This window comes from Megalobrama amblycephala, linkage group LG20, assembly GCF_018812025.1.
Source record: "Megalobrama amblycephala isolate DHTTF-2021 linkage group LG20, ASM1881202v1, whole genome shotgun sequence".
NCBI classification, from domain to species: Eukaryota; Metazoa; Chordata; class Actinopteri; order Cypriniformes; family Xenocyprididae; genus Megalobrama; species Megalobrama amblycephala.
The window spans coordinates 33,353,017-33,378,793 of NC_063063.1; the positions used below are offsets into that span (position 1 = coordinate 33,353,017).

General features: G+C 37.2%; 1 protein-coding gene across 1 annotated transcript; it reads left to right on the plus strand.

Annotated features, from left to right (window-relative positions):
* On the plus strand, nucleotides 1-25,777 carry LOC125255517 (NACHT, LRR and PYD domains-containing protein 12-like). The gene is made up of 8 exons (XM_048170824.1): nucleotides 1-137; nucleotides 7,680-7,955; nucleotides 8,095-8,157; nucleotides 8,912-10,721; nucleotides 10,982-11,155; nucleotides 16,407-16,580; nucleotides 24,778-24,824; nucleotides 25,090-25,777. The coding sequence occupies exons 2-8, from the start codon at nucleotides 7,700-7,702 to the stop codon at nucleotides 25,617-25,619; spliced, it is 3,054 nt and encodes a 1,017-aa protein (XP_048026781.1). The 5' UTR covers nucleotides 1-137; nucleotides 7,680-7,699; the 3' UTR covers nucleotides 25,620-25,777.

A 25,777-nucleotide genomic window follows, 5' to 3' on the forward strand; every position in this document is an offset into this window, starting at 1 on the left:
GTTTAAGTTCTGGAGAAAACTCCACCCTGCACAGTCTTTTATGTAAATGTAAAATTGACAGGAGTTTCATAATAACTTCTACTGAAGACACAAGTTCAATGGAGGAACAAGAAACATCTACATCGTCATTATTCATGGTTAGTACATGCTACTTCATAAAATACTGACATATATATATATATTTCAAAGTATCATGTATTTATTCACATTGATCGAGACTTAACATACAGTATTGACACAATGTTATTACTTTTTTGATTGTTAACAGAACTCAAAGTAATTATTTGCTGGGCAGATATGTCTCTCAGCTCAGATTTAATTTGGATAAATATCAAGTACGGTACCTACATGTTAATTTTTCTCAAGGAAGAATTCTGATCCTGTCAGCTGGTATTATTATTAAAGCTTAAAATTAGTAACTCAAATTAATATAATGAAGTTTTTATGATATGAGTAAAAATATAATAAATATGTAATATAGTGCAGATATTTAACAAAATGCTCCTCTCTATAGTTAATTTTTCTAGCTAGCTATTTACTTAGTGCATATTATTAGTCTTGTGGTGAACAGTTAATACACACAAAAAATGTTTTGTTGTGGTAATCTTTAATCAAAATCTGAAAAGTTACTTCCGGTCTGGAATGGCGTTCCTTCTCCGATGAGGTCCATTTGACAGCTTGTGTTGAAAACACTTAAACCTCTCCTCTCCAACCGATAGTCTGCTATGAGCGAGAGATGGAGCGCTGAAGTCGTTTGCAACTTCCGGTTCACTGGGACTTTATCTAGTAGTAAAGAAGAGATGATTGGTTCATGTGCTGCTTGATCTGTTATGTCACATTTAAGAGTGGCAAAATGGTATTTATTGTTTAAATTTGAAATAAAACTGACAGAATTTGAAAGCTTAGACTTTGTTTCATATCATAGTAACCTGCTCTGTCTTGTCTGTCGGTGCCAGTCTCGTCTTTGCTTTGCAAGTTTTCACTGTGTGAGAATAATGGATGTGTGGCGTAAGAACAGTGTCAGTTGTGTGAGTCTCACTGAATGTCTGAGAGTTGGCAGCCCTGACTCTAGTGATGAGCGCTTACGAATCACTGCTTTGTGAAACTTTGAAACTTTTGCGAGTCATTTGTTTTGAATCAGTGGTCAGCAGCACATATCAAACTTCAAAGTTTTTCAGGGCAAGGACTCCTTAGTCAATGAGTCCAACAGAGCTACATATTTAACATATAGCCTTCAATATTAATTGAAACTAACTATATTATGATTAAGAATAAGTTATATTATGTTAAGACGTTAAATCAGAATTATGCACATTATTGTTGTCACTGTCTGTTTATTAATTTTCTTTGTTAAAATTAAATTTTATGTATCATGATAAATAACATGTTGCAATAAAAATTCATTTGTTGTTTGCAGTTGTTATAGTTTAATGGATTTGCAGAGTTAATTTTTACATTTTTATTTTATTAATCAGATGGATAATTAAACATTTACCTGAACTTTAGCTTAAAGTTACTAAAACTTAAAATTTTAATTTTACTGTGAGATGGACAATTATAAATAAAATCATAGAGTTCAGAGTTCAGAGAATCTTTATTGTCTATCAACAATGATAGAAATTTTTCTTTGGTTAATAGGCTCTCATACAATACAACATACTACATACATACAATCCACAACACACAGTTCATTTTAAAACAAAACACCCTAGAATTAAAAAACAACCCACACACAATCACTTAACCTTATTTAAAATAGTTACTGCATTGGGCACAAACGAATTCCTGGAAGCCTTCTTCCTAGCCAAAGGAATTCTAAACTGGCATCCTGATGGAAGTAACTGAAAAGCCTCATAAAGAGGATGTGTACAATCTGAGATAATATAAACAGCTTTCCTCTTAACTGCCACATAATAAAGATTTGAAAGCTGAAGCTGTGAGACCCCAATAATCTTTGATGCCTGCTTAATAATTCTTGATAATTTTTCCTTATTTCCAGCTGAAAGTAGACTATACCAAGAAACAATATTAAACGTCATGACAGATTCTACAAGTGACCGATACACTGTAGTCATGATATCCTGTCTAACATTAAATTTATTCCGATTATTTATTATATCATCTGAAATTAGTGCAGATGTAATGTGTAAGCCACAGCTCCGTAACAACAGCACTGTACCGTGAGATATTTAAAATCATTTGTATGTCATTGCTTTTACCAATAATTGAAATAGAATTTTTAAAAATACATTGATACTAATATTTTTCTAGTAAACTATTAGTCTGCATTTAGCTTACATTGCGTGTATCGATTTTGACATGCCATATTTTTGTCCCCTGCTAGTATCATTGCAATTTTGAGAGTGAATCCTGTTTTTATATTTAGTTATTTTCAAAATTTAGTGGCCATCAGTTCTTTTAGCAGCATGAAAAACAGTACATTTATTCAATGGATTATAGCTATATAAAGAGCGCTCAATTTATAATCACTAAAAAGCTGTCACTCATCTCAGTTCAAGGCCTCACACAACACTCCATTAAAATCAATAAAGTTGTCTACAGACAACTGAACTGATTCGTTCAGTCGCGCATGTGTAATATTCTGTAGGTTCTGTACTGCTAGTAGGAGATCACCTGTTTCAGTCAATGCAGTCTGAGCCAGAAAGAGAATTGATTAGTTCATTTCTTGAGTCTTTCGGGTTTTTGAGTCGTTCCTTAATCACGTTACAGACCCATACGCTAAACCAATGCTGTGGAATGGTCACCGTTCCGCATAACCTGATATTGCTGAGTTCAACATGTTCCTGGGTCAACACTTTTGTGGATCCTGGAACAACATTCAAATCAACCAATCAGATTTGAGGGACAAGTTTACAGATTATGTCAAGTTTAGGCTTAAAATCATGAATTGGTACTTCTACATCAGTGTTATTCATCTATCATTTCCCTCTGATTTTTGGGATAACTTATGGGTAGGGTTAGGTTTAGGGGTAGGAATAGGGTTAAGACTAAATTTTCAGACTAGAATGTTGTTCCAGGATCAACAAAATATGTTGACCCAGGAACGCGTCTAACTCCGCAATATCAGGACATGCCACCATTCCCTTGGTGACAGTCTTGAGTGACAGTTGTCCTTCAGCTGAACCATTGGTTAAAACCTTTGTGTGAAATTGATGTCATTAGAACACAGAGATAATGGAGCAAAATTCTAACGCGCTTCGGCTGAACCAGCCCGAACACACTAGGATAACTGAAATCAGCCTTGGAAGTGTGTTGGAGTTGAGCAAATAATAAGCCCTGTTGAAGGTGTATATGCAAGAAGCCCATTACTCTGAACATCCTCATATTTAGTCGCTGTATAATATTAAAGTTTGCTGCTGCTATAGATTTGAACATGCAGCTGCTGATGAAGCTGTATTTACAAACAGACGTCACATAGCATTAACGAGACTGGACAAAGAACACTGAAAACACAAGAACTAATATACAATAATGAGGGTAACACAAGTGAACGTTGTGATATTAGTAACCATACTTTAACCAATGGATAATTGAAGTTAAACTCTTGTGCAAATCTTTAGAATTGATAAAAAACAAAAACAAGAAAGCCCTCAAGTTGATTTATCTAATTTTTTTAACATATATATTATTTTGTTTATTTATTTATTATTTGATTTTTTTTGTCAGTTTGTTTTATTGTGATCTCTGTTGGTTATTTGCTATGGATGATCATATGTTGTGATATTCAGTGAATTGATTATGTACCTTGTTTGTTTGTTTGCTTGTAAGTTGTTACAATAAAAAAATACTAACCATGACAACAAAGAAGTAGCGGGAAAACTGAACAAAGGAAAACAGGAACTGATGAATACAAACTAAAGTCGGGTGCACACTGTGCGATTTATAACAGTCCTTTACAATGGTTGCTTGTCAGACTGTACGTTCAAGATCCTCATGTCACACTGTGGGATCTTAGCTGTCATTTATTCAGACTGTACGACAGTTAAAAACGGACACGCGCATAAAAATTTTTACATCATCAACCCACACGCGGTCGGTGTCTGTGAGCTGCATTACACACGGGACTGAAATGGTGGCTAACAAAGACATCAATAGCGTTAATTTCGATCACAGCTTATCTTGAAAAAAGAAGGCAATTTGTTGCTTGTCATAGGAGAAGTCACACTGGAGGACTGTGTGCCAAATCTTCTGACACTGTCGGTCATTAATTGGCTGTCGGTGAACAAGTTAAACTAGCGATCAAAGACTTTAGGCTAGGATTAAAGGAATCTTTTAGGATTGGCAAAATTTGTCTCAGACAACCAAATCGTGTCCAAATTTGACTTGCCTTTAGTGTGTTTCTCAAACAAAAGGGTGCATCCTACTGAGACTGTGTTCTTTCTAGTCCAGTCCTTCTGAGGTTTGTAGGCTAGTGTTCTCTTCAGCAATTAAACGCTAGAATGAGATTTCAGGTCTAGTAAGTGTGCATGGCTGCGCCAGAAATGTTTCCGCCTCTGCAGTCACGTCACAAAAATACTATTAAAACTTAATTTTGGAAAGGTACTTTGTATTACAAATCTTTACATTAACTGGGTTTTTTATTAATGTAATACAGTAAATGACAATCGTCTGCGGTCTGCCAGACTCATCCTTCAAAACAGGCCGAATGAAGGACAAGAAATGAAGGCTGCCTTCCAAGGATCCTTCAAATTGAGATGGCCTCTCTCTCTCTCTCTCTTTGCTTGTGTGTGAGAAACACAGTGCTCTCAGTAAAGTTATGGCGAGTCATGCGGCTTCACACTAGAGTTTGCAGTACATCAAATACAGGGACGCTTGTGCATTGAGCTGAACTGAAATAGTAAATCACTTGATGGAGCAAAACTCTCAAGCCCTCAGTCAGAGTGTTCAGTGAGTGAAAATATATCTATGCTCAGGGATGGGCAGCATTCAAGATGAGGTCAGTCAGAGCTGTGTGTGTCACTCCCCTGATCACAAGAGGTGCTCTAGCAACTGATGCGAGAGACTGTAGTCTTTAGCCTCCTCGTTAGAGCGCCCGAATCCCATGCCAGAAACCACACTTTGAGTCCTGCTCGGAGCAGGTTACTAAGACTGATTACATTTATATCATTTATTCATTTGATCATTTAATAATATTAAAATTAATATTCCTAGCTCTTGCAATGCTTTCTTTTGTTGTTTAATCTTATGATTGTGTGGTTTGAAGGGATGTTTGTCTTCACAAGTTAGAGATAAGGAGATTTCTCCATTTCAGTGTTTTTAATGTCACAGCACAATGTTGTGAAGCAGTAGTTTTTCCATTGTTTTCTCCTTCATATAAGAAAACTTTTTGGAATTGGGCCAGAGGGGGGACCAGGGAGGCATGGCCCCTCCACGGACATCCCTGTGCCCCCCTACAGACAGAGGGAGACAGACTTGATAGTTTTCTCACTCAAACGAACCACTGCCTGCTGCTGCTTCTGGTTGCTTTTAGAGGGAAAAACTATCCATAACTGCTGGTCTAGGATCTGTTTTCTTCATAATAATATATTATTATTAGAGAAAAAGAGTTGGCAAATGATCCAGTACATATCTGTGTCAAATCATTTAATTTTTCACACCTGGATTTGGGGATCCTCTGCCATTCCTCCTTGCAGATCCTCTCCAATTCTGTCAGGTTGGATGGTAAACGTTGGTGGACAGCCATTTTTAGGTCTCTCCAGAGATGCTCAATTGGGTTTAAGTCAGGGCTCTGGCTGGGCCATTCAAGAACAGTCATGGAGTTGTTGTGAAGCCACTCCTTCATTATTTTAGCTGTGTGCTTAGGGTCATTGTCTTGTTGGAAGGTAAACCTTTGGCCCAGTCTGAGGTCCTGAGCACTCTGGAGAAGGTTTTCGTCCAGGATATCCCTGTACTTGGCCGCATTCATCTTTCCCTCGATTGCAACCAGTTGTCCTGTCCCTGCAGCTGAAAAACACCCCCACAGCATGATGCTGCCGCCACCATGCTTCACTGTTGGGACTATATTGGACAGGTGATGAGCAGTGCGTGGTTTCCTCCACACATACCGCTTAGAATTAAGGCCAAAAAGTTCTATCTTGGTCTCATCAGACCAGAGAATCTTATTTCTCACCATCTTGGCAAACTCCATGCAGGCTTTCATGTGTCTTGCACTGAGGAGAGGCTTCCGTCGGGCCACTCTGCCATAAAGCCCCGACTGGTGGAGGGCTGCAGTGATGGTTGACTTTCTACAACTTTCTCCCATCTCCCGACTGCATCTCTGGAGCTCAGCCACAGTGATCTTTGGGTTCTTCTTTACCTCTCTCACCAAGGCTCTTCTCCCCCGATAGCTCAGTTTGGCCGGATGGCCAGCTCTAGGAAGGGTTCTGGTCGCCCCAAACGTCTTCCATTTAAGGATTATGGAGGCCACTGTGCTCTTAGGAACCTTAAGTGCAGCAGAATTTTTTTGTAACCTTGGCCAGATCTGTGCCTTGCCACAATTCTGTCACTGAGCGCTTCAGGCAGTTCCTTTGACCTCATGATTCTCATTTGCTCTGACATGCACTGTGAGCTGTAAGGTCTTACATAGACAGGTGTGTGGCTTTCCTAATCAAGTCCAATCAGTATAATCAAACACAGCTGGACTCAAATGAAGGTGTAGAACCATCTCAAGGATGATCAGAAGAAATGGACAGCACCTGAGTTAAATATATGAGTGTCACAGCAAAGGGTCTGAATACTTAGGACCATGTGATATTTCAGTTTTTCTTTTTTAATAAATCTGCAAAAATGTCAACAATTCTGTGTTTTTCTGTCAGTATGGGGTGCTGTGTGTACATTAATGAGGAAAAAAAATTAACTTAAATGATTTTAGCAAATGGCTGCAATATAACAAAGAGTGAAAAATTTAAGGGGGTCTGAATACTTTCCGTACCCACTGTATAATAATTAATATTCCAAATTTGGATAAAACTTGTTTTCCATGCTCTACAAGCATAGTCCCATATAAATACAGGATTCACTCTCAAAATTGCGATGACTGACACAATAATCATCATATAGAAAAGGATGAGAAATACCCTCACTAATTTCAGAAGCAGCCGTTTTGATTCTGCAACCAGGCCTTGTCAAAAAGCAGGATTTTGCTGCATTAGGTAAGGCAGTTGTTAATTATTATTTGTTTTGACTGCCATGCCAAATCACACATACAGTAATGCTTGCTTTCATGTTGAAATTGACAGTGGTTTATGAACATAGAGGCTTTAATAACAAATAATTTATCTGGAGCGTTAATTCTGGGACTTGAAACTATTTCATGGAAATCTATATCCTGTCAATTTAGATATATTGTTTGTGGGTCTTTTGACAACACAGTGATTTTCCACAGTTTCACTCTTGTGTCATGAGTCCTTTTGAAAACTGGTTCTATTAGTTTTGTGAAAAAGTTTTGGTGTAACAGGTTTAAGTTCCAAAGAATACAAGCTAATGTTTTATTAGCTGTTGGCAGAGTATCCGAGGAAACACTTCTGGAAAAGGAGGTGGGGAGCAGCAGCTAACTTGCTAGGGTGTTGCTAAATGGTTGCTTATTTGTTGCTAGGGCATTCTGGGATGGTTGCTGGGGTTCTCATTGTTAGCATGTTAAGAGTGAAACTACTTCAGATCTTTTTCTTTTTTTCCTGCAGCTGTGAATCTCTGAAGGGCGATGGCATCTGTTGAAGAACTTCTTGAGAAATCACTGAATGAACTGAATAAAGCTGAACTGAAGAAGTTTCAGTGGCACTTAAAAAAACATAGGTGTATATCAAATTCTGATATGGAGAATACAGATAGGTTAGACACAGTGGATAAGATGGTAGCATGTTTTGGACCAGAAGAAGCTGTGAAGATCATGGTGGAGATCATGAGGAAGATTAACCAAAATAATCTAGCTGAGCAGCTGGAGAACAATCACAAGCAAGGTAATGTTTAATTCACTGTGACTGTAATTGACTGTTGGCCAGTGTGATGGTTTGACTTAATATTTGCTCTTTGCTCTGCTGATGTTATTTTGTGATTTATGTTTTCCATTGAGTGATCCTCTTTCTCTCTCACATGCAGATCAGGATGAAGGCAATATGAAGACATCTTCCACGGTTGGAGCTCATTCAAAAGAGATACGGGGTAAATAACAATCAATGCCTGTGCATGGGAACAAAATAAAATATAACAAGCAACAACTACAGAACAGTGAGAGATCTTATACATGTACATTTAATAGAACAGAGTGTCTAGCCATGATTTTACAAATTGTTCACAAGTGTCTTACACCCTGAATTAAAACTTCTGCAAGTGTAGCCCCTCCAGTTCGAACCACCTGCTCTAAGTGGGACTCAAACCCGGGCCCATCTACATGGGAAGCGGGAGCTCTAGCAAGGAGGCTAAAGACTGGTCTCTAGCGTCAGTCGCTAGAGCACCTCTTTAGATCAAGGAAGTAAGGATTACATGCACAGCTCTCACTAGCCTACATCTGTTACACTAACAACTTCCACATATGAAGGGCCATTGCAATAACCCTAACCTAAGCCTTATACAGTCTCATGTATTGTGTGGTGTGCTAGAGGGTCAACGGTTTGATCAAAAAGTTTTTAATAATTTTGGTCAGCATGGCCTTAAGTTGATCCGAGTCTAATAGTGACAAACTAATAAATGACCTGGAAGGAATTAGAAAAAGAAAGTTATCATTAAATGTTAATATTGAAGCCAATTGCATTTGAGTCTGCATTAGTCAAGGCAGTTCCATCACCATATATTAAAAACCTCAGCATAATCAGTGTAAGATGTGCAACATGCAGTAAGAGTGTGATTAATTTGAATATAGTAGAAGCATGAACTTATGAAAAACATGATCTCTTAGTTTTTCTGCTATTTTTTAAAGGCTCAGCTGCAGATGACATTCAAGCTACTCTCCATGATTACACAAAGACCAGACTTGATCTGAAGGAAAAATTGAAACAGGACTATGAGCAGATATTGGTTGGTAATTCACAGAGGGGTCATCAGAAATACCTGATTGATATCTACACTGATTTATATGTGGTCGATAATGAGACTGGAGGAAGAGTGAATGACCATGAGGTGATACAGATTGAATCAAACCACAACCGATTGACTGCCAAGGAGAAGCCAATCAAGTGTAATGACATGTTTAAAGTCCAGTGTGATAGGGGTCGACGAAAAAGAAAAGTGCTGACAATGGGAATCGCAGGAGTGGGAAAAACTGTCTCTGTCAATAAATTCATATTTGACTGGGCTGAGGGAAGAGAAAATCAGGATATAGTCTTCATATTTCCACTTCCATTCCGTAGATTGAATTTGATTAAAGAAGAGTACAGTCTCATGGGACTGCTTAACAAATACTTCTTTAGTAGTCCTAAAGAGCTGCCCTCTCTTCCTGAAGGTGACGGTAAGGTCATGTTCATCTTTGATGGGCTGGATGAATGTCGCTTTCCTTTGAGCTTTAACAAAGATGAGATGTTTACAAATGTGAATGAAAAAACAACAGTGAGTAAGATAATAATAAACCTTATCAAAAGACATCTGGTTCCCTCTGCTCTCATCTGGATCACATCCAGACCGGCAGCAGCCAGTCTGATACCCCGAAACTACATTGATCAAGTGACGGAGGTGCGAGGATTTAAGGATGAGCAGAAAGAGCAATACTTCAAAAATAACAGCACTACTGAGGTCTCTGAAAAAATCATCAGTCATATAAAGAAATCCAGGAGTCTGTACATCATGTGCCATATCCCTGTCTTCTGCTGGATCTCTCTCACTGTTCTTCAGCCTCTACTGGCTCAAGAGAACTATGACAAAACTCCCACAACTCTTACAGGGATGTACACAAGCTTCTTAATTTCTCAGCAGCAACAGATGGAAGAAAAATACTGTGATGACCCTGAACCTAAAGCCAATGCAAGGTCCTTTGATGAGATTATTCTGAAGCTTGGAAAACTGGCCTTTCAACAGCTGCAGAAAGGAAACCTAATTTTCTACAAAGAAGATCTTGAGAAATGTGGACTAGATGTCAGGGAAGGGTCAGTGTACTCTGGGTTATGCACTCGAATGTTTCAGGAGGAAAAGGCAAGAAACGTTTACAGCTTCGTACATCTCAGTGTACAGGAATTCCTTGCTGCTCTTTATGCATTTTTGATGGGCAAAGATGAGAAAGCTGACCTATTTCTTCTATCTTGGAGAGAAAAACTCACATGGAAACTGTCCAAAAAGCCACTGTTTCAGTTTCATAAAACTGCAGTGAAGAAGGCTTTACAAAGCGAGAACGGACACCTGGACCTTTTCCTCCGGTTCCTACTGGGACTCTCACTGGAGTGCAATCAGAGTGACCTGAAGGAACTACTGCCAAAACTGGAACTAAAAACAGAGAGTGTTAAAAACACTATTGACTATATCAAAAAGAAGATACAGAAGGAGAAATCAGTAGAGAGAACCATCAATCTCTTCTACTGTCTGAGTGAGCTGAAAGATGACTTTGTGGAGGAAATCCAGGAGAATCTTAGCTCAGGAAATCTTTCAGCACAGAAGCTGTCCTCTGCTCAGTGGTCTGGTCTTGTATTTGTGCTTTTGATTTTAGAAGAGACTCAAGAAAAGTTTGAACTGCAGAAATACAAAAGATCTGATGAAGCACTGATGAGACTGCTGCCAGTGATCAAAAACACCAGAAGAGGACTGTAAGAGTCTTCTTTAAATTCATTTATATACACTGTTGGTCTTTTGTAATTGGGCCTTCATTTTACATTGTTGACTTGTTGGCCTAGACTGTTGAGAAAAATGAATAAATGTTATTTGTGTGATGATATAACTACAGGTTCAAGGTTTTATGAAGAGAAAATTGTTTTAGCTTTGCTTACATCACTACATTCAAAGGATTTTCCTGATTACAAATGCTTCATAATAAGCATTACTGCTTCTGTTTTTGTTCTCTACACAGGCTACAGTACTGTAATCTCACTGCTCAGTCCTGTGAACATTTGTCTTTAGTTTTACAATCCTCAAACTCTGTCCTGAGAGAGCTGGACCTGAGTAACAATGACTTGCAGGATTCTGGAGTGAAGCTTCTTTCTGATGGACTGAAGAGTTCAAACTGTCAGCTGGAGATATTGAGGTAAATGGTTTTAAAATAATTAACTACCCAGATAACACACGTACATCGGGCCGTTGTTGATCCAATGCACAAAGTTCCATTGCCAAGATATAGCTCAGGGAGTGTTTGCTAATTGGGAAAATGTCGCAGACGTTGGCATCTGATCAGGAATGCTCTCTGGCTGATATGTGGGCGTTGCAAAGCTGTAAATCCTTAAGATTAGTAAATACTGTAACTAACTAATGTTTAACTAATAAGCCTTATTGTCAAGTGTTACCAAGTATTAAGTAAAAAGTATTTAAGAATGTATCAGTAAAAAATACATACAAATAAATAACTTTGAGTGGAACACTGTAGTATGGTGTCTAAGAAACTCAAAACAGACCTAGAGAAAATATATTAATGACCATGACATCCTTTTATCACAATAGTTTATCATAAATACAACATTAAATTTGTCAACTCAACTCATTTTTCTGATTATTTACCCTAAAGACTTCTCACAGACAGTCTCACTGAAACAACTTGGGGTTAATGATTTTAAAATGTGAGACAATAGTGTACAATAGTGTATGTTTGATGTTGTGCTCCCTAGTGAAAAAAAAGTATACTTTATTGTATTTTAAATATATTCCCTTTTTCTATAGTACACTGCAAATATACTAACAAAAAATGTACTATCATTAAATATATAAAAAGTATATTAGTATCATATTTTCACAATGCAACTTTTAACACACTTTGAAATAATTGTACTTTAGTATATTTTCTAAAAAATATATTTTAGAAAAATATACTTGAAGTGTAAGTTCAGTTTATTTTTTAAAAGTGTATTTATTTGCACTTTATAAAAATATATTTGAGGTATATTTTAACAGTGTGCTGAAAATGATCATTGTAACAATGCACTGGAAGTATATTTAAAAAATACATTATTTAATATCCTGAAGTTGTAGTGTATCTAAAGTTAAATTTGAGTATATTTTTTAAGTTTACTTATTCATCCTTGGAATTCATTATAATACTTGTGCTTATTTATTTCAGTATGAATGCATTAAGCCCATTTAGTAAATGCAGTGTAGCCTATACAATTTCCAAATATGTGTAAATGTTTAATAAGTTTACACTGGCAGAATCATTTTACAGTCGTACACACAAATCTATATTAAACAACACACCAGCAGCACAAGTAATGTTACTTGCGAAAAAATATGTCGAGTGGTTAAACTTGTCGGAATTCAAATGTCTCTTCAACTTGGTCTGTGACCAATCAGATTTTGTTGCTCACTGCCTTCAGCCAATCAGAGCTGCTGACGTCACGGTCGTCGTCTGAATCGCTCGCTCAGTCACTCAGGTGAAGTATAATGTCGCAATGTATAATTTATTTAATAAAACACTGAGAGCGTAATACATCGCTCAATCTTGGGGATTCTGACCAGTTCAATCAAGTGACATCACAGACTGACCGTGATGGCGACAACCGGCTAATCTAATGGCCTACGCGATCCTGAAAGAACCGGAGAAAAGTGCTGCTATTGGGAGGTGAGTTGTAGTCTACCAGTTAACAAACTTTATTTTGTTTTCTTTAACAAACTGAGAGCGATATTTCGGCTTGATATCTCCTTTTTGAGTTTGTGTGTGGTGGTTTATGGAACATGTTTGAATGCAGCACCAAAACATTCATATGATTGGTCAAATCGGCCCGTATTCTGTACGATATTAATTCATAAAGTGTTTTATGCTTGACTATGTACCTAAAATATCGACATGCCATTCTGATACAGTTCCCAGCTGCTAATCCTCATTTACTGTTCAAAAATAGTATTGGTTCAATGTAGGATTTAGACAGACTATTGTAAACGTGAATAAAGAGTTGAACATGCTGTCTTATATCTTTGTATATTCTGTCAACAGATGCTGTTCTTCACGCCATCAGACACAATGAGAAGCTCATCAGAAAATGAAATATAATGTGTAATTTGTATTTGTGTACAGAGGGTCACCATGGTCCAATATTTGTTTTTTCTTTAATGAAAAACATGGTAAGTTATGCTGAATCTATATTAAGTTTAAATAAAAACTATTGGATTTGTCAATGAAATATGTCTCTTCATTAGTGATGTTCTTATATTTTATTTAATTGAATGGCCTTGAAAACAAATGCATTCAACTTTGGGAAAATGTGTTAAACTGTTTAAATAGTAGCACAACTGTATTGTGTGAGATTATGTAATTCAAAGTACAGTAGTCAACATTTGAAGTGGATCAAAAAAGTTAGGACAACTTTGATTAAAGGTTTTGATCCGCTTTAAATGTTGACTATATTATACAAAGTATAAGTAATAACAAAGTGTATTGTTATTGACTAAAGTGTGTAATTTTTAGTATTTGGAATAAGCCAAAGGTGAAGACACTCATAATTATTTTGTAATGTACTTAAATCACAAATAAAGTGTACTTATAACACAAAGTGTACTCATAACAGAAATAAAGTATACTTATAACACAAATAAAAGTATACTTATAACAGAAATAAAGTATATTTATAATGCAACTTATATTGTAACAAAAAATATATACTTATAACACAAATAAAGTATACTTATAACACAAATTAAGTACACTTTAATATCACTAATCAAGCATGTAATTAGTCCCTACACAGACATATACTTAAAGTGTACTAAGTATACTTGAAGTTGTTCCAATTTAGTACACATAAGTATACTAAATATACTTAAAGTTGTATTTTAATACTACTTAATTTCAACTTAAATATACTTAGTACAAAATTAGTTGTTTCAAAATAACACACTTTAAATGAACTAATCATTAACACACTTGAAATATACTAATAATTAGTCTTGCTGCAAGTATACTTAGTATACTTTTTTTTCACTAGGGCTTACTAGTCATATGGTTTTTAGCCTGAGATTTTCTTTGACAGGAGTGCAGGCCATCAGCATGGATGAATCTAGCAACATGACAAACAGTTTATCACAGAGCCTATATAATGTCAGGATTATTAGAAGTGAACAAGCTAGAGCAGAGGTGAAATGCAGATAGGAGAAAGTAGAATATACACAATATACATACAATAATTTCTTAACAGAATTTGTTTTAGGCTTACTTCATTTTACATTGCTTAGTGTTACATACGTTAGGATGTCAGAACCTTACAAACTGTAAAATAAAAAAAAAAATTGCAAAAGAAAATAACATGCATGGTGATATAGGTAAATATTTTGTGGGGTAACACTTTGGTATGTAAAACATCTAGCCATCTAGTGGCTGTGTGCAGGGCACCCTAGCATTTCAGCCAGATCAGGTTCAAAATTAACACCACACACCAAAAGGCCATTAAATGAAATGGTATTACTTGTCAGTTGGCTGGGTAATTTTTTTTTATGAATTCTAACAATGTATGTTTAAGAGAACAGGATATGGCTTAGTATGAATATCAAATTGTAAAACTTGTGAAGCAACTCATGATCCTTTGTGTGAGGGTGGCTCAGTTCACAACAAATCAGTGGTTTTAAACTCAGTCTGTCCTGGGGCCCGTTATTCGTACCTCGCTTAATACATCTGAGATGATTTGACAGATGCTAGATCTTTTAATCATAATAACTGTTTTCTGGCTAATTTGGCTATTCAAACAAATTTGTGGATTGGATTAAAATATCAGGATTAAGTTGTCTGAGATCTCTGCACATTCTCAAGTTCCTTAAGAAGGGCAGATGTATCGATACTCGAAACCACGATCAGCAATGCAGCGATTGGCTGGTGGCAAGGCAGCAACGTAATGAAATAATATAATTAGAAAAGACACCTGACAAAAAACAACATAGAACAACAAGAACAACATAGAACAACAACAAAGAACAACATACATGTTATAATAGATAAATGAAATGTGCATTTTTTTACATGATTCACAATTATTTAGATTCATGAGCATCTATACAGTCATTTTTATTTCTGTGTTGTAATTTGCAATTCATTCAATTTTATTTTTAAAGCAGATTTGTTACATAACGGCATTAATTAAAAATTAATTAATAATTAATTAAAGTCAAAATCAAGTTATCTGCATCTCCTGCGCTGCATCAAGCCACTCCCATAATAGCGTCACCATTCAAATTAATGCACAGCTCAGAATAATTGTACAGCATGTGTCTAAGACTCATAAAACAACTGTAAAGTTATTATTCCATCACAAATAAATTTTTCAATGAGTAAAACTGGCTGTCTATAGTGTTATAGACTACACAACATTATAATATTTTTTTTTAATTAATTTGTAAATTATTATTATTTTAAATTATTGTCCCTGGATAAGTAGAGTACTCTTGAAATAAATTAGCAGTGGCTGGGACAGAGCTTCAATTCTGCTTAAAAAGATTTAATCTAATCCTGTTTACATGAAATAAGCCTGCTCACGAGCAGGTTTAAGCTTACAGACCTGTTGCTATGGCAGCAAGTCCAGGATGAGAGTCAAAGAACCAAACAATCCAAGATCATGCCAAATCTTCATCAGTCAAATCCAGGTAATCAAGCTAACGGCATACGAAGAAGTTTAGATCCAGCCAGCTCCAAAACACCTACCTGGAAGTTTGTAGTAATCCTGATGACTTTGATTAGCTAAATCAGATATGCCTAATTAGGGTGGAGCTAAACTCAGCAGGGCTGTGGCCCTCCAGGAGCTAAGTTTGAGTCTATTGCAGTAAATGCTACTCCACATGAACTCCTGCAAGTGAGTTTGGGCCACTCATAACATGGTTCTGAAAATCCAACTTGTGCCAAATATTTTCCCAATTTTGTAATGAGAATTGTTTATAATTCTTCTCAACAATTAGGTCACTGGTGTTGTCACTGGTGTTTTATTGTCATTAGTTAATATTTTAACAGAAATCCTCAGCAAGCTATGTTAAAAATATAAGCTGTTACGTTAAAATATAAGCTTTAGTTATTTTAAATTTAAAGTTATTTAATAAAGTATTTGAAGATATTTTAGGGAAACAAAGAATTTATTAACAACTACAATTTCTATAATACAAATAAGTATGTAAATGTGTCTGATGACTTAACTACAATTATAAAAGTAATTGAATTATTTTACTCTGGTACACTCCCACAGACATTTTGTTACTTTTGTGACTGAATCTACAGAAAATAACAGTTGCAAATACAAACAGCACAGGTCAGTGTGTGATAGTAACTAATCTGATTGCCAAACTAATGTAATGTGGACTTTTGCTGTTTGCCTTTGTAGATTATCTTGCTGTATGGTGACAGAGAAAGGCTGTGGTTATGTGTCTTCAGCACTGAGTTCAAACCCCTCACATCTGAAAGAGCTGGATCTGAGCTACAATCACCTAGGAGATTCAGGAGTCAAGCTGCTCAATGCCAAGCTGAAGGATCCAAAATACAGACTGGATAAACTAAAGTATGTAGAACAGGAAGAGTTTTGATTAAGCAACTCCAAAAACTAGAGTTGAAATTTTTTGTATAAAAAGTAACATTTTTGCTTCAAAATGATGTGAAAATCATCTTGCCTACTCATTCACATGAGAAAATATATTGATTTAAATTTTGTAAGATATTTTGTTTAGAAAGACAGTATGTGTGGAGGTGTGACTAATCATGAATAATGCTGTAATTCACGCCTGAGGAGACAAAGACCCACATAATGAGCCTTTCAGTCAGGTATGTGAGGTAGAAAGACCATCAGGACAAAGTAGTTTATTTAGAATATAGTTAACAATATAAATGAGAGTCAAAGGCACATGTCGATAACAGGATCATATAAACTATTGTATTAAATTAAATGTTTTACCTCTAATACCCCACTATGTCCAACTGCGTTCAGCATTGGCTTAGTGAGGTCTGATCGCGCTCTGACAACGGCAGTGATGTCTCGCACATATACTTCAGTGAGTGCTAGACATCACTGCCGTTGTCAGAGCGCGATCAGACCTCACTAAGCCAATGCTGAACGCAGTTAGACAAAGTGGTGTATTAGAGGTAAAAAATTATATAAATACTGTTCGGTTTCTCGCACAAACTGATCGTTTCGTGTCTTAGGACATCAATGTGTCGTCACAAGCTGCAGGGTTTAATTTGGATTTGTCTAAGCAAGTTTAATTTACTCTTATAGTAGAAGTTCCCATTCACAGATAAACATCAAATTTTCATTTTTGGGTGAACTATCCCTTTAACGCTCTGGAGTAGGAGGTATCGCCGTCGATACCACCTCGGTTTTTATCTTACCAGTGTGAAAGATACCCAAAATACTCTGTCAATGTTGCACATATAATTAAGAGTTATACACCATTTTAATCTGTGGAATATCTTTTATTTGTGTACACTCTCCGAAGGAAGTCCAATCTGATAGTTCTCAGAAAATGAACTGTAACTTAGTGAATACTAATGACACAAAAATGAGACTTATGTCTAAATAAACGATGAAATGTCAGGTTTTAAAGCGTGTAAGTCAAATTGAAACCAAAAAATCTGTGTTTATGCAATCTGTATGAAAAGGGACACATGTCAGACGCCCGTGATTCAGCTCATTATCCGCTAAAGCGGCCACGACCACGGAGCGAGCAATATTCAGACGCAAATTCTGAGGCAATACATGTATACATCATCTTAATCGTGTATTTATTGTCTTTGAAAGTGTTTATCTGGATGTTAAAGCCATGGTTAGCAACCTCTGGAAGACATGCCGTTAGTTCCTGGAATATCCTGTTCTTCTTTAGATTAATTTGTGGACTAAAGGTGCACAGAACGCCCTCCGGCTGCAAGTATGAATTGAAAACAGTATCCAGCGCTCACAGTGATGACAAAAAATATAGAATAAATATTACTCCTCTGTATAGAAACTTGACTTTCTCCTTTCCAAAGTGCTCTGGCGCTGAGGTGGCGTCTGCCGTTACTAAGCGAAACCATGAGCTGCGGTCTCTGTGTTTCAGCAAATGATATATGAATTTCCGGCTTGGAAAATCACTTGCAGTAGCTTTGATCAGATATTCCTACATCTTTGCTGACCTTTGTCCTGCAGATGGCACCGCGCTGGACCATTCCGTCAATTACCTATTAGAAAACATAAAACATAACATACGTAAAACATATAAAACATCTTACTGATCTGCATGATTCACATGCGTCATGACTCATGATTTTAGACCTAAAAAAATGGAATTCCGGATATATTCCGTCACATTACTGCAAAAGATGCATTCAGATGCTCGCCGTGTGCGACCGCTTTGATGCCCATTGTACCCAGTTTAAAACATTTTCTACAAACGGCGCAGTTTGCCTTGTAGACATTTACCAGTGCTGGCCTCAACCACCAGGAGAATTCATCTTTCTCAAGCCATTTATCATTAAATTTGCACTTACCTATTACGGCTACCTGGCTTCTACCTCAATTCGCTCTGATGATGCAACGCAATAACTACCGCGAGAAAAAAAAAATCTTCTGTCCAATGATCAGTCAGTGTCTGGGTCTGTCAGACTATAGAAATTTTTGCGGTAATGCAACGAAAAATATTTAAGACCTATCGTATCTGAATCTCTTTAAGACTTTTTAAGGACTTTTATTAGGAAAAATATATTTAAGACTTTTTAAGGACCCGCGGATACCCTGAGTACAGTTTGGCTGAAAGGGGTGCAGACCAGGCTGATGGCACTGCCTCTAGACCAGCGGTTCCCAAACTTTTTTTCCTGTGCACCCCCTTCTATGTCCCAACCGGGTTGGCGCACCCCCAAACCCCACTAAAAAAAAAAAAAAAAAGCAACAAAGCTTTGTTTTATCGCCATTTATCGACTCATGTTTAATCATGCGCAAATAACCAGAACACGCATGACAATAACAACATCAACAAAGTTTCAATATAATGCAACAACGCTACGCACAAGCTTCCACTTTTAAGAGGACTAGTGACAGACACAGGCTCAGTAACAGAAAGCACGGTTATTTTCAGCCGCGTAAAAGAAACATTGCAGCAATAGGCTAGGCCTATTAAATGACCGTGGAGCTAGCATCATCATCATCATAACACAACGGTTATGGAAATTAGAACGACAGTACATTGAATTAAATTGCAATGAAGTTACAAAAGATCCACAACATTAAAGAGAATAAGCTCCGAAATAGATAAAATAAATAAAAACGAGGATCAATCTGAAACTTTTTAAGTACGACAATAAAATTAGCCTACACATGATCCACAACATAATTAAGTAACAAAGAGCATAGCCTGCAGTGCATAAAAGAAGCCAGCTGCTGTCTTCTTCTACGTTTCTATCAAAAACTAATAAATTATGGGCGTCGGAAGCAAAAAAAATGTGGGTGGGTCTTCCCCCCAAAATTTTGATTTCCTTGGTGTACAAATGTGCATTTTAAGACGTTTTAAGGACAACAAATTGGATAACAATAACTTTAAAACCATGTCAACAAATACATACATTCATGCACAGTTTTGAGGCAGCTTTAATCACATGTTTGGTCATTTCATTACTTAATTTACAACAGAATAACGACGGTGCATGCCTGTAATTTCTTTTGCGCTTTTAAGCTATAATAATCTATGAAGCGCGCGCCGGCGCATTTGCGCAAGCAATTCTTGAGTTCGCGCCTCGAGCACAGTAGGCTATAGCCTAACGGCGGGTTGGAGTTTTACTGACATAGCCTGACAACATTTCATCTGACCGCAGTTCACTGTTGTTCAACTGCCTGTGTCTGAGGTGAAGTTGGAATGCGCGTCTGAAAAGTGTCCCTTTTGCTATGGTCGTAAAGAGACATTTCTTTTTAAACGCAACGTTTTATTTGTCAATGTTTTAAAAAATATTTTTATTTTTGGTATTTTTTATGCTCTGTTGGTGGTGTGTGGAGTAGTATCACTGGGGATATATATATATATTTTTTATCCCACCGGGGATAAAAATAATTCAGCAGAAGCAGGGATAGATAGATAGATAGATAGATAGATAGATAGATAGATAGATAGATAGATAGATAGATAGATAGATAGATAGATAAGCAAGGTGCGTGGCTCATGCGCAAAACTTGCAGCAGACACAAGAAGCAAGTCTGTTTTGTACAAATGGTGATCCTGTCTTTAAAAGTGCATTAAAATAGAAACAAGGAAAATATTCATTGAACAAGGAAAGCACTAGAAATTTTGGAAACAAGTCAGTTTAATAAAGTTATTTCATCATCGGGCTCTGTGCTTTGAGAGGGCATTGACATATGACGCGCTCTGAAAAAATGAACAGACAAATGCTTAATTAGAAACGGTAAAAGTGAGTGGGTCCAATATCATTTGTCTTAAAAAGTGGGTGGGTCTTGTCCCACCCACATACAGGTTCCGATGCCCATGAATTATAGTTTTTTATTTAAAATAAAAGCGATTACAAAGGAAATGTTTACTGTTCATGTTTTTTTTTTTTTTTTATGGAAAAATCCCACTTAAAAAAAACAGATGGCCATTACATTTTTCCTCTCGCGCACCCCCTGGTGGTAGCTCGCGTACCCCTGGAGGTGCGCGCACCACACTTTGGGAATCCCTGCTCTAGACCATAGTCTGCCTCTAGACACAGGAGGTGGAATTTCTGAAATTCAACACAGAATCAGCAATTGGGTGTTTAGCATGGGATGTGTGCAGCCTGAAATATGAATTTAACCATGACTGAACCAATAAGGCAACTTCAAATCTGTAATCTGGACTGAAGAGGGTCCCTTATTAATATGAACGGTTTCCTCATTGTTGCAAAATCAATGTTTCTAGACTAGCATTTTCCCCACAGAATACAGCTATCACAATGAATTCAATTACAACAGAGCAGTTGACAAGGTGATAGCAGGCACGGATAGCAGCTCATTGCCATACACTAGCAAACCACTGACCATTAAAACAAAATTTCAACAAACCCTCTATATCCCTATTGTAAATGTGGAGGTCATTTGGACAGATTATAGTATGTGTCCAACACTCATTCAGCTGAAACCAGCCCAAAACACATGGTTAAATGAAAATATCAGCCAATTGGAAAAGGCTTTGAAAATAGTTGAGCCCCGGTAAATGTCTATACATAAAAAAGCACATCACCAAACATCTCATGTCCACTATGCTTAGTCGCAGTAATTTACGTAGATGGCTTGATGCTGCTGCATAAACTTAATATGTAGCACTACTGTTATATGCTTGTATTTTACTCCTCTATGCAAAACTGTAAACACCCTCCTTAAAACAAATAAAGCTTTGTTTAATAATTTGTAGATTAAAAGAAAAGGTTTAGATGTGAATGCCAAGCCCTGTTCTGGATTCCAGAATTTTCCCCAAATTTAGTGAGGGTGCTCTAATGCAAATACTATTGAGCAAGCAACTGCTACTGAAATTAATATTCTATTATAGGCCTAATGTACTATTTGTCAGAGTTAACATTAATGCATTACTACTTGGCATATCTCTGTCCCTTGCAAATGTTATGTCAGTCCATGCATTTTGATATTAAATCCCACGTATACGTAGAGGTCACTTATAAAACCCTGGAGCATGCAACCGACTGTCAGTATGAACACTTTATTTCATGAATTACATATGGCCACGAGAGTGTGCAAAGACCCCTAGCTCAATCTCAGCCCAAGCGGTCTAAGGAAGTGCAGCTGCATCAATAAGCCATTAAAATTAGTGATAGGAAAACAACTTTCTGAAGCGTTTGAGGCTTTCATGAAATCTTTCAGAAAAACGCTTCTAAACTCGGAGCTTTTATCACAATGAACTTACATGTATTGATATTTCTATATTCAAGCAGCGGCACAGCGTGTGATCAAAGTTCCTATATCTATAGCTTTGGTGTGATAGTGCTTTGAAAACTGCAACAGAGCTTGAGTCCCGATATACCATCAATACGGTCCATATATGCAATGAATCTCCCATTTCTGTTTAAAATGGGAAAACACCGTGTTTGAGCAGTAAGTGACTAACTGATATAATGAACATCTGATAGAAACACCCTCCAAAGAACCAGTAAAAACGTTTGCAAAAATTATATAATTACAGCATCAACTGTGCTCTTGCTTCGTTGAGAATACTTGGAACTGCCACACACTAAGTTGAAATAATATTAGATGACAGAAGTGAAGCCTACAAATATGCTGACAAATACGTCATTATCATAAATCACTGTTCGTCCCATAGTTATGAAATTGTATATGCCCAGCCCCAGATTTAATCAACTAAATGCAGCTGCTATGTAAATAGGTGAATACATTGTTTGCATTTAATCATAAGGTGCAAATAGTAAGCAAACACAGCGTCTACTTAACCACAAAATCTGCTAGCGATCTATTGCTGGTGATGTTTGCTAACATGCAGTCTGAATCTGTTATACACTGTGCTGTACAAAATCTATGATTGCTGTAGCTTCGTTTGATATGCGAATACAAAGCGAAAAGCCTCTTTTAATAGAGTTCAGCAAAACTTGTCTCTGAATAAAAGTAAATTTCATATTAGCTAGCTTCTTATATGCTTAGTAAATCACTCTTGAGTATTAAAAGACTGTATAGATTGTTTACTGACACGTGAATTAAAGAAATTGACAAAATCTAAAAGATTCTCATGATGAATCACTAAAAGCACATTTTAAACTCCAAAATAAACTCCAATGTTACTCAACCCTAAGTAGAAGCACTAAATTGGTAAATTATCTATTAATGAAATTTAAAGTACAGATCGACCCTATTTACTTTGTTAGTGCATATTACTAGTCTTGTGGTGAACAATTAATCCGTGCAAGTTAAAACACAGAACAAAATAGTTTGTCGTGGTAATCTTTAATCAAAATCTGAAAAGTTACTTCCGGTCTGGAATGGCGTTCCTTCTCTGATGACGTCAGTTTAACGGCTTGGGTTGAAAACACGTAAACCACTCCACCAGGAGGAGCGTGGGAGATGGAGAGGAGGAGCATTAAAGTCCCTGTAAAGTCAATTCTGAGAATTCTTTCTAAACACTTTATAAATGTTACAAATGTATTGCTGAAACACATTACAAAGACTGTGAATTGTGTAATGCTTAATTGTGAAGTTAGAGTGTTAAACAGTTTTTCACCAAGTCTCTGCTCAGGATTTTTTGGGCGGAGCTAAAACGGGGGTCTGATGACGCACTTGGACCCCCGAGCATAGCCCCGCCCCTAACACTATATAACTGTCGATGACGCACCGAGCGTGGCGCCGCCTCTAACTCTACAGCAGCTCACTCGCTCAATCTCGAGTGTCATTACAGTTATACAGCCCTTTGCACATTTACTAGTAATGCCTTTGTCACGCAAATGCATATTACATGGTTGTTATAATATACAATATGCTCGGTCTCCTTATTTAAATTTCCTAAAACGGTGATATGAAGGATTCTAAAGTGCTCGTTCTACACCGGATAATTTGAAACTTTAATCAGACAGCTGGGATTCACAGATAATCCGCTTTTTTTGGTGAATGTGACTGAACAGACCTCGGCCCCCCCTCCCGCCTCGGCCTTCCTACCGTCCCACCGATAACCGATGATATATGGGGCCGGACAGAGTCTCTCCCGTCCCGGCCTTCATCTTCCCGTCTCGCGGCGCCGTCATTTGTCGACTCGACAACAGTCGGCAGTACGTGCCCACCAATGAGTGTAAGTTGCCGAGTTTGCTTATGTTATAATTAGTAGGTAGTCCACAGTAACTCTACTAAAATTTGCAACCTTCTAAATGATTCTTTTTATATGCATCAGTATGTTTGACTCATTAGACAAGTTGAGACGGCAGCTCTCGTGAGTGGGCGTGGTTTCAGCGCCGACAGCGGACACGCCCCCAGCGTTTGAGAGCAGAGAGCGCTGCCTATTTTTTCGAGATTTTGATAACTTATTTCATTTACTTGCAGATATTTTTAATCATTCAGATCTGGCTGGGTGGTTAATAACACATTTTTCTGCGGTGTGACAAACTCAGAACACATACTTTAAAATGACTTTACAGGGACTTTAAAGTAAAACTCTGCCCTCTATTCAATATTCCGTTTCACTTGGAAATACATCACAACACTGGAGAAAAGTTGTTTGCAACTTCTGGTTCACACAGACTTTAAAGAAAGACAAATCCTTTCCAAATCTAGATTAAGTGACCATGATCTAGAAATAGAGAGAGGAAGACATAGACAAACATGGACAGTGAGAGAGCAGAGGATCTGTAGACACTGTGAGGATGAGAAACACTTTCTACTAAAGTGTGATGTGTGTGTGTGTGTGTGTACTTGTTTTTGTGACATATCAGGACACAAATGTGTATAATGACATGGGTATTACAAAAAGAGGTGAAATATGAGGACATTACCCATGTCCCCACTTTTTCAAAAGGCTTATAAATCATACAGAAGTTTTTGTGAGAAAGTAAAAGTGTGCACAGTTTCCTGTGATGGGTAGGTTTAGGGGTAGGGGTAGTGTAGGGGGAGAGAAAATACAGTTTGTACAGTATAAAAACCATTACGCCTATGGAATGACCCCACAATTCACAAAAACAAACCTGTGTGTGTGTGTGTGTGTGTGTGTGTGTGTGTGTGTGTGTATTTACTGATTAACTATGACACTGTATGTGTTTTGTAGTGTGGATCATGGAGGAGAGATCAGAATTACAGCAGGAGTACGCAAATGTACGTATACACTAACTCACTCACACACACACACACACACTCACATACACACTCTCTCTCGCATGTTTGTTGGTTGCTTGGTAACAGAGTTGAGTACTGAACTCAAGATTTCAGAACTTCAGATAAAATGAGATTTTGTAAGAATGGATAAGAATCCTAAATCAATTTCAGATTTGATTCTGTAATACAAATTAGTAAAAAAAAAATAATAATAATATTAAAAAAAGATCAGATTAATGATTCTGATGTGTTTTATCTCCATCAGATTCCCATCAGCTCAATCTGGATCTGAACACAGTGAATAAACGCCTCCGTCTGTCTGAGGAGAACACAGAGATTATACACACTAACACAGATCAGTCGTATCCTGATCATCCAGACAGATTTGATTATTATGAGCAGGTGTTGTGTAGAGAGAGTGTGTGTGGACGCTGTTACTGGGAGATTGAGTGGAGTGGAGATGATGGTGTGTGTATATCAGTGTCATATAAGAGCATCAGCAGGAAGGGATGGGGTGATGAGTGTTTGTTTGGATATAATGATCAGTCCTGGAGTTTGTTCTGCTCTTCCTCCAGTTACTCATTCAGACACAATAAGATACAGACTGAACTCCCTGTAAAGCCCATCATCAGCAGGAGAATAGGAGTGTATGTGGATCACAGTGCAGGAACTCTGTCCTTCTACAGCGTCTCTGGAGACACAATGATCCTCATCCACACAGTCCAGACCACATTCACTCAACCGCTCTATCCTGGGTTTGGGGCTTGGTCTCAATCATCAGTGAAACTGTGTTGATGAATCAGAATAGACGGTAGAGAGATTCTACCCATAATGCTTTGAGCTCATGATGAATCAGTGACTGATAAATCATAAATCCAAGGTAAGAGGCTTGACGCAGAAAGAAGATGAACACTTATATTCAATAAACACCAGCAGGAAACATTAACACACGA